This window comes from Heterodontus francisci, chromosome 4 (assembly GCF_036365525.1).
Source record: "Heterodontus francisci isolate sHetFra1 chromosome 4, sHetFra1.hap1, whole genome shotgun sequence".
NCBI classification, from domain to species: Eukaryota; Metazoa; Chordata; class Chondrichthyes; order Heterodontiformes; family Heterodontidae; genus Heterodontus; species Heterodontus francisci.
The window spans coordinates 104,603,780-104,613,809 of record NC_090374.1 but is presented as its reverse complement, the minus strand read 5'-3'; the positions used below and the strand labels follow the sequence as shown (position 1 = coordinate 104,613,809).

The window sequence follows — 10,030 nt, the reverse complement described above, 5'->3', positions numbered from 1 at the left end:
CTAGGCGTCCTTTGTTAACTCATGCCTGGCACCTGTACAGATAAGAGGATATAAGGCTCCACAAGACTCCCTCCATATCAGCTTAAGAATGTCTATATGGCCCCCTCATGAATGTCTACACCTTGGCCTTTATCTTGGTTTATACGCGTCATATCCCTTTGTTAAAACCCGGTGAGAAAGAGGTCCAGGGTTCTCTTTCAGCCTTCACCTGGTCTTACCGTAACAGGGTTTAATTTTAAACACACTGTGTTTTAGCTCCCCCTTGGTGAATCCTTGTTCACCGCTTTCCAATTATAAGGCAAAGAAATGAGCACAAACAGGCTTTCTTAGGTTTAAAGAAGAAAAGTTGAAATTTATTAAACTTAAATTTAAACTCTAATTTGGTTAACGCCTATGGATACATGCCACGCCCCACGCTAGCATGCATACGCAATACACACATGCAAATAGAGACAGAAAAGAGCAGAAGAAAAATAAAGTGGAAAAGTTTGAGACAATATCTGAAGAGTTTTTGTTCCGGTTCTTTGAACTCACTGTAGAGTCCGTGTTTGTAGGTAGATCTTGTTTTCATTGGGGCCCAGTATTTTTCTTAAAGCTTGTTCGCTATAGGAGACATTTCTCTCTTGGGGTTCATGTGTCTTCAGTGGATTCCAAGGCTTGTGCAACAGAGATGGGAGCAGGCAGAAGAGATCTTCTCAGTCCAGGAGCAAACAGACTTTCTGCACAAACTGTTTGTACAAATTCAAAAAACACAGGTTACCCAGCAGGTTAGTCATGTGACTAGCTGGTTTGACCATGTCCGTTTGTGTATTCGACTATCTTAGCAGTCAACCTGGAATGCAAGCTCCGCCACCCCCTCACTGCCTGGTGATCAACATCCATTGTGCGTTGAATGTGTCAGGGAATGGCTGCTTTGTCCTTCCAAACACTGTCTGTTAATATGCAAATGTCGTTCATGACAAAATTAATGTGCCTGATTCTTGGCAGGTGGGGGCCTAGCATGGCACTCTGCCTGCTAAGAACTGTTTCTCTGTCCCTTCCTGATAGAGAAAAGAAACAGCTTTCTGCCAGGCAATCACAATACTATGCCAACTAATTCTATAATATTCTTAAAGGTGTCATTTCTTACAGTCCTGACAGGTCCCCCCCATTCTACCCTTGAGCTCATCCAAATCTATGCTCGCTGTGTCTTAACTTACAGCAAGTCCCATTCATTGATCACCCCTGTGCTCGCTGACCTTCATTAGCTTCCAGTCATGCAACATCTTGATTTTAAAATTCTCATCCTTGTTTTCAAATCCGTCCATGGCCTCGCCCCTCCCTATCTCTGTAATCTCCTCTAGCCCCACAACCCTCCGTGATATCTGCACTCCTATAATTCTGGCCTCTGGAGCATCCCTGATTTTAATTGCTCCACCATTGGTGACCACACCATCAGTTGCCTAGACCCCAAGCTCTGGAATCCCCTCCCAACACCTCTCTGCTCTCCACCTTGCTTTCCTCCTTTAAGACACTCCTTAAAACCTATCTCTTAGACCAAGCTTTTGGTCAGTCTGACTTAATATCACTTTATGTGGCTTGGTCTATTATTTTATTTTATAGTGCTTCCATGAAGCACCTTGGGACATTTTATTATGTTAAAGGTGGTAAATAAATATACATTGTTGTTGTTGTTTCTGGGTAAATATGATGACTATCATACTGTGCTGAGACAGTTATTAAAAAAATACCGTAGATGTGTTATTTCTTGTCCGAACAGCTTCAATTTACACAAAATAGAAAGTCGCCCGTATAATTTCTCTTTAGTTCAATGGATTACATTTTTTTGTATGAAGGATAAATTCTGCTGCTAATTACTGTAAAATGTACCAAATTAAGTATCAACAATTAAAACCTCAATGAGAGATCCTATCCCAGAATTCAGTAGTTGTTCTAAAATTGCAGGAAAGTACCTTGGAAAGGTGCTGTGATCCCTATTGTTTCTAATTTGCATCAACAAATGAAAATTTTAATGCCAAGTGGTTAAGTCACAGATAATATCAAACTGGGCGGGAAGAAAGTCAAGTTGGGGACTCAAAAGGAGTATGCACCTCAAGTATCGTAATCTGCAGGACTATGGACCAAATGCTGGAAGGTGGGATTAGAATAGGTGGATCGTTTTTTCGGCTGGCACAGACACGATGGGCTAAGTGGCTTTTTTCTGTGCCTTAAACTTTCTATGATTCTATGATAGTGGTCAGGGACCTAAAAAGGCTACAAACAGGACAGGTAAAATTTAATGGCAAAAGAATGGCACTTGCCCTTCATCACACTGACAGCTGCCCACAGACTTTTCATGGGCTTTTGAGCAAAGATTTCTGTAATCAGGTACTTGATCCAGAACGGTGCTCTCTTCAGGCATGTGACATGTGTGCCTGTAGTGTGTGAGCCGACAAGCAACAGCATGTCTCTTCAACCAATCAGATTGAACAGTCAAACAGAGTCTAAACCAGAATATATAAATTAGATTTACTTCAATTTAAAATTATGTACATAGAGTGAAATGAAGAAAGAGAAAGAAGATGTGATTAGGAGAGAAAGAGAAAAGAAAGACAGAAATCAAAAGTAGAAAAAAGTAATTTTTATTTTTAAAAAAATCTCCAACACTAATTAGATTCTGAAGGAATAAAATTCCACACTTGTAAAATGAATTTTCAATGCCAGAGAGGTTGTTTGCCAGTAATTATGACTTATCCTGCCTTTAAAAATTCACTTACACCTGAAAGCACTGGACATATGTGTGGACATATACCTGTGTGGAGTTTGCAAGTTCTCCCTGTGTCTGCGTGGGTTTCCTCCGGGTGCTCCGGTTTCCTCCCACATGCCAAAGACTTGCAGGTTGATAGGTAAATTGGCCATTATAAATTGCCCCTCGTATAGGTAGGTGGTAGGGAAATATAGGGACAGGTGGGGATGTGGTAGGAATATGGAATTAGTGTAGGATTAGTATAATATGGGTGGTTGATGGTCGGCACAGACTCGGTGGGCCGAAGGGCCTGTTTCAGTGCTGTATCTCTAAATAAAATAAAAATAAATAAATATCTTCTTCTGCCATGATTACTGGGTAACTTGTGAGTAAGTACCCCAACTTCACACCCTTACGTGGATTTCAACGCTGAGTCTATCAGTGCAATACTGTTATAGCACAGCCTGTGGAAGAACAGGGTAACTCAGACAGCAACTTCCAGATTTCCACGTTTGACTATGCTTGTGCAGATTCCAGAAGTTGCTGTCTGATTTACTCCATAGTAACAGTGAGTGTTGATAGTCGTATTGTTATTCTGAATGCAAAATATGGGCCAATATATGAAAAATACTGCAAATTATATTAGTAGTGTAGAAATATATAAACAAAAATCCCTTGCATTTATATTATGCCATATTGCAAGCGTGGAATGTCCCAAAATGCTTCAAAACGAATCAAGAAGCCACTGTGGTTATGAAGGCAAAAAAAGTGAGATTGGAACAGATTTGGGGGGCAGGGACACAGGTAGCAAAACTCTGAACTTAGTAAGTACTTCCACCTCCTTAATATTGCCCATCTTCACTCCTGCCTCAGCCCACCTGCTGCTGAAACTCTGATCCGTGCTTTTATTAGCTCTACACTTGACTATTCCAATGTTCTCCTGGCCGGGCTCCCACCTTCCACCCTTCGTAAACTGCAGCTCATCAAACTCTGTTGCCCCTATCCTAACTTGCACCAAGTCCTGTTCACGTATCACCCATGTACTTGCTGGCCTACATTGCTCCCGTTCTAGCGATGCCTCACAATTAAAATGATCGTCCTTGTGTTCAAATCCCTCCATGGCCTCGTCTCTCCTTATCTTCAATCTCCTCCAGCCCGACAACCAATGCTCACTCTAAGATGCGCAGCAAACCACAATACACCATGCGGTGAAACTGGCTGTGTACAACCAATGTTCCCTTTCGCATGCGTCAGCATGGCCATGCAGCAATCATAAAGGGACCAAGCAGTGCAATGAATAGGCTGTGCACAACAAAGAAAAATTAGATGGAACATTGCCTACAACCCTTCATGAACTCCATGTTCCTCCAATTCTGTTTTTTTGTGCATCTATGATTTCATTCACTCCATGAATGGCAATTGTCCCATCAGCTGGCTAAGTCCTAAGCTCAGGAATTCCCTCCATTAATCGCTCCACCTTTCCACCTCAACCTCCTCCTTTAATATTCTCCTTAAAACCTACTTTTTTGACCAAACTTTTGGACCTAATATCGTTTTATGTGACTTGGTGTCAACTTTTGTCTTATAATGCTCCTGTGAAGCATCTTGGAAAGTTTTGCTACATTAAAGTAGCTATATAAATGCAAGTTGTTGTATTGGTGTAGCAAAGAACGAAGCAAACTTGGTCAGAGAGCACTTTAATAATGCGCTTAGTTTGATCAATAAGACATACGGGGAACATTTAGAAACAAATGTAAAATATACAAATAGATTTCTCCAATACTGAGGGGCTGTACAATAAGTGTGCTGCTGCTCATTTTCAGGGCAGAGTAGTCGCTCTGTTCCAATGTTTGTTTTGTAATGCAAGTTCTGGCTGTTTTGCAGCGCTTCCTGCTCTGTGCATCTTGTCTTTCCCTTTAATGTGAGCAGCACCCGCTCCTGCCAATCACAGCAACAAGAACAGGCTTACGGCTCGCCGGATTGCGCTGGACTTTTTTGTGACATGCGTTCCTCTGTTGTAGGATGCAGCGAGTAGCGCTCTCTCTCGCAAGGCCTTTGCTACGAGGAAGGAAGGCTTTTTACATCTGGAGACCATCCGCAGCCATGTCCACCCTTCTCATTCAGCAGCCCAGTTATGCCTGGCTCAAGGAGCTGGGACTAAAGGAAGACAATCATGGCGTTTTCAACGGAAGCTGGGGTGGGAGAGGCGAGGTGAGGAGCGCAGTGAAGTGAGCCCTTTAGCTGCCATACCGGGCACAGGCAGCCAGCTCGGGCTATTATTAGCAAGAAGCTATGACTTGCGGCTACTGATTCATCCTGCGCGACGCAGGGACTGACGATGGCAAGCAGGATTTAAAAAAGAAATGCTTTTCTGTTACGAAGTAGACTGACGGGACGACCTTTCCCGATATTTTAATGTTGCTAAACTTCTTTCCGACCCTTACCCCTCTTCCCAAAGCAGGTTCAGTTTAGCCAATGTGCTTAATTGACGTAACATTTGTACATAAAAGACTAGTAAATCAGAACAAATTAAGGATGTGTGCAATATTGGCGTTGATAAATTTTTCAGGTTGTAAGGTAAGCTGGAGTATCAATTTGTGCGAATGTAGACGATTATGTGACGTTTTGGGCCGTCTTCTCAACTCAGGTTGCCAACTCTTGATGTATTCCAGGAGATCTCATCACATGGCCTCCTATCCAGCCAAAACTTTTTCCCACCTCCAATATCTTTACATCAAAAGAATTCAGAGAAGCTGAGAATGTTTTTTTATGATAAAGCAAAAAGTTTTTATTTTAATGTTTTTTATGATACCCCTATGATTTTTTTCTCCTGCGTTGCTTTCAATAATGCCTAGTAAATTAAACTTTTAATTTGTCAGACTCCCTAATAATCCTGGAGGTTTGCCAACCTGAATATGTGTGCTAGTCCTACCTAATCTAAAGCTTTCAAATATTTAATCCTAATAAAATATTTTATCTAATTCTGATAAAAGCTTGCCAATTTGGCTCAATTGGTAGCACTCTCCTGAGTCAGAAAGTTACTTCAAGTCCCAGGCCAGGGTTTGGTCATGGAGCATGATACTAGTACTGAGGGAGGACTGCAGAGTAGGAGGTGCCTTTTAGATCATATGTGAAACAGCAGTCCTACAGGTAGATTCTGTGCTAACATAAAATAAAAGTAGAAAATGCTGGAAATACTCAGGCAGTATCTGTGGAGAGAGAGAGGAGCAGAGCTAACATTTCAAATCAATGATTTTTCATAGTTCTGATGCGAGGTCATCAATCTGAAACATTAACTCTGCTTTTCCCTCTCCACAGATGGTGCATATTTCCAACATTTTATGTTTTAATTTCAGATTTCCAGTGTCCACAGTATTTTGCTTCTGTATTACTGGTACATTCTGTGCTGTTGTTCAGAGAAGAGCAGGGCATTTTCCCCAAGGCCTCTAACATCAAAAGTAAATAATCTGGTTCAAAAACAGAAAATGCTGGAAAAACATAGCCGGTTAATATTTGTGGATAAAATAACCAAGTTAAGGCTTTCAGGCTGATCCTTCAGAACTGTAAACTGGATATTGATATCATTTGTTGTTTGTGGGACTTTGCAAGTCAGCTGTCCCACACCAAGTCCCTCTTTTCCTGCTCCTCTGTTCATGGTGATCTGCATTGGCTCCTGGTCTGTTTTTTTTTGTGCCCCTAAAGCACCATTGTATATATTTCTAGGTTAAATACCTAAATTTTGTTAATGTAAAAGATGAAGAAACTAGACAGATAGATTAGGCAAATAGCTTAATAATGTAATTTAATATGGATAAATGTGAAGTTTGGGAGGGAAAACCAAGATTATACTTTCAGTGGAAAGACACTGAAGGGAATGGATTTACATAATTCCTGAAAATGTGAGTGCGGATAAATAAAGCCATTTAAAAAAAGTTAACAGCATTTTAGGTTTTTATAATTAGGAACATACAATAGATCAGTAAAGAAATAGCAGATTTATACACAACACTGTTCGGCCACAGTTAGAAGTACTGTGCATAGTTTTTGGAGCAGCATTATTAGGAACACGTTAAGTGTGCAATGTAGCTTCACCAGGATGATGTCAGGGTTGCAAACTACAGTTGAGAACTCAGATCATTTCCACTGGAAGGCCAAGAGGAGATTTTGAATTGAGGTTTTAAAATTATGAAAGGCTTCATAGAGTTAATAGGAAAAGAGACTCATCTGGTTGGGGAGTCAGTGTTATGGCATCTGATTTAGAATTATTACAGAGTGAGGAGAGAGGTTATGAAAAATTTAGGCAGTGTTTCCGGTGCATATAGTATTGTGCCACAGAGGGTGGCTGAGGCAGAGACCGCTGCATCTTTTAAGGGAACATTTGGATAAATATTTGAAGTAAAGGAGCATACGTATAAAGGCCTACTCAAGTCAGGAAAAAAAAAACCCGACCCAGCTTGAGTCCTTCCATTTTTTTCCTAAGCCCGACCCTGACCCAACCACCGGAATATTCACTTTACCTACCTTCCGATTCTGAATCCGTTTTTCACTTTTTCAGTTTGCGCAGATAAGCAACAAAAACTGTAATTGGACTTGAAAGGTTGCTTAAAAAGATGAAGATTGGAGCCATGGAGTCAGTGATTGTTTGGTCACGAGTTAAACAGAAACCCATGGAGTTGTGCCACACTGTACCAATATTGCTTAAAAAAACACAGCAGTTGCCCGAAGGCTCAGAAAATATCATTATACGTTACCTAGACTCCTGCTTTACATGATGAAATACTTGCTGCAAGTATTGTGTGATGGTCTACTACTCTTTATATTATGTTCAGAAATGTATACAAAAAGCTCTATTGCTGTCACAATGTATTTACCAAATTCAGAGTTGATGAACTGTGAAGAATGAGGGAAAGTGCAAGAGCAAGGTAACAGGAGTGGACAGCTAAATTTTAAAGGCAATTCAGTGCAGATAAATGTGGAGTAGTATCTCTGACCTTCTGTCTCCTGTTCTTTCAAATTTGTTGCTCCTTCTCCTGATGTAGTCTTGTGCTGGGATATGGTTCTTGGGCACTAAAAGTCATGCTTCATGTATAAATCGAAAAATGAGTGTCTGCAGAGTGTTTAACTGTTTGGTGGGGGGAGAGAAATATAATTTTTTCACCTGCTATCTGATTTATCACCATCTTTTCCATCCATTCATTTAAGCATTCTTCACTGCTCCAGCCACCCAGGGATTATAAATCTGCATGTTGATGTGCACGCTCCCCCCTCCATCTATGTATTTTCTATCCATTCACTTAGATTTACCATTTATCCTTCTTCCATCTGGTCCTACTGTCTGAAACTCTCTAAACCTTTCTGTCTTCCTACCTCTCTCAAAGCCTCTACTCTTCTAACTCTATCATTTCTTAGCATCTGTTTCTGCCAAATTCTAGGAGTGATTACTACATTAAAGGCACTCTCTAATTAGATGATGTTGACAATCAACGATTGTATTGATGAATGATCAAACTGTTCCATTCTGCTTTATCTGTAGGTTGTAACCTCCTACTGCCCTGCAAACAATGAACCAATAGCCAGAGTAAGACAGGTAAATTTTTTTATATATATTCAGACTCGAAACTTGATGCTATCAAATTGACATTGTGTACAGGTGCATTGTTGGACGTTCGTGATGTCAATTGTTTCTGGCTTTTTAACTTTGATATATTCTAGGCCACTTTGGAAGACTATGAAGAAACGGTACAAAAGGCAAAAGAAGCGTGGGGAATATGGGCTGATGTAAGTGTCCTAAAATTTTATTTCCAAAAAATATTTAATCGTAGAAAGTAGTGCCTGCAACTTCTTCGGAGCCTCAACAGCACCACTGTTATCAGAGATCCCTCCTGTCAAAATCCTGGGAATCAATATTGACCAGAAGCTTAGTTGGGCCAACTCCAGGTTGGAATTCCATAACATCTTCAATAGAATCCCACCCTACATACACTTCCAACTCATCGAAAACTCTGTTGCTTCCATTCTGGTTTGAATTAGGCCCTGCTTGAGTATATCACCTTACCTCACCAAATTACTATCATCTCCCCATCCCCTGCACTTTGAATTTGAAATCCCTGTCTTAGTTTATTAATCCCTCTGTGGTCTCATTCCATTCTATCTCTATAACCTGCTCCTGCTCTTTGATTTTTAATTCTGGACTCCTTTTCAATCCCACTCTTCACTCCACCATAATCTGGCAGAGCCTTCAATCATCTCAGCCCTAGTTTCTAGAACTCTCACCTTGCATCCTTTTACCACTCTATTTCTTTCTTCGCCTCTTCAAACTTATCTTTTAGACCAGTTTATCTGCTTCTTATCTTGACGTTCACACTCTGGCCAGTCGCTTTTTTTTTGTTCTAAAGCACATTGAGACTTCCTCTACATGAAAGGTGCACTACAAATGCAATTTGTTGTTGTAGTATTCTGATTTGAAAACTGCCTAAAACTAATGATGCAAAACTTCAGATATTAATAAATTGAATGTTATTTATTCAAATAACAAACCTTAATTTCTGGACTGTTGTAATTGACCCTCTAAATACATAAAGTTTGTCAGTTTATAAAGTGAGAGCCAGGCACGCCACATCTGAATATGTAATACTATTGCTCGTTGAGTGCTAGTTATTTTTAAAGGAATTTTAGTTGTAGATTGCAGGCTGACTTTCGGCTTCCTTCCTGCGATGTCCCAGAGACTGAGCGGCTTGTGTGCCAATCGAGCCTGTTTCCAGACTCTAGCATTAGTGGGTAATTTTTTTTTCCACTTTCATTTAAGACTTGATTGGGATATGTTGATCCCTGATCAAGGGTTTGCTGTACACAATTGTATCACCTCTTCTGATACCTCTGGTTAAGGTCGGCTAACTCTGAATGAACTTTGGACCTTCCTGATCTGTATGACTCAGCTACTTGAGTAATGGAGCCTTTGGGGAAGCCGGCTGTTTAATATTTGCGTTCTGTGTGTTTTTTTTTTAATTAACCATGTTGGCAGGTTAGTCTGACTAGCTAGCAATTAACAGTTCTAACATAGACCCCAGTGGAATGCGAGTTGAGTCAGGACAAAATTGGACTTAGACATTACAGTTGAACAGTCTGCAAATATTTACTGTTTTGCTTAAAAGCATAAGAATCATTTGTTTTCATACTAAAAAGAGCCGTGCAAATCAATAAGCTTCAGGAGGAAGTTGACTGATCATGGTTCTATTGCTAGTGTAGCATCCCTCTGTTTTACATCTCAATGAATTATTCAATCTTTTATTAAAAAGTTTGAATTTT

The 10,030-nt window shown here is 40.3% G+C and overlaps 1 protein-coding gene across 2 annotated transcripts in view; it reads left to right on the top strand.

Annotated features, from left to right (window-relative positions):
- Positions 1-4,676: 4,676 nt before the first annotated feature.
- aldh7a1 (aldehyde dehydrogenase 7 family, member A1) overlaps positions 4,677-10,030 on the top strand; it is a 67,294-nt gene continuing 61,940 nt past the window's right edge. Inside the window, exons 1-3 of one of the 2 annotated variants that reach the window (XM_068029941.1) lie at positions 4,677-4,936; positions 8,259-8,312; positions 8,438-8,503. In XM_068029941.1, the coding sequence (XP_067886042.1) occupies positions 4,748-4,936; positions 8,259-8,312; positions 8,438-8,503 (309 nt within the window). In that variant the 5' untranslated portion in view covers positions 4,677-4,747. The remainder of the gene's footprint in view (positions 4,937-8,258; positions 8,313-8,437; positions 8,504-10,030) is intronic. The other variant, XM_068029940.1, reaches the window with a different exon arrangement.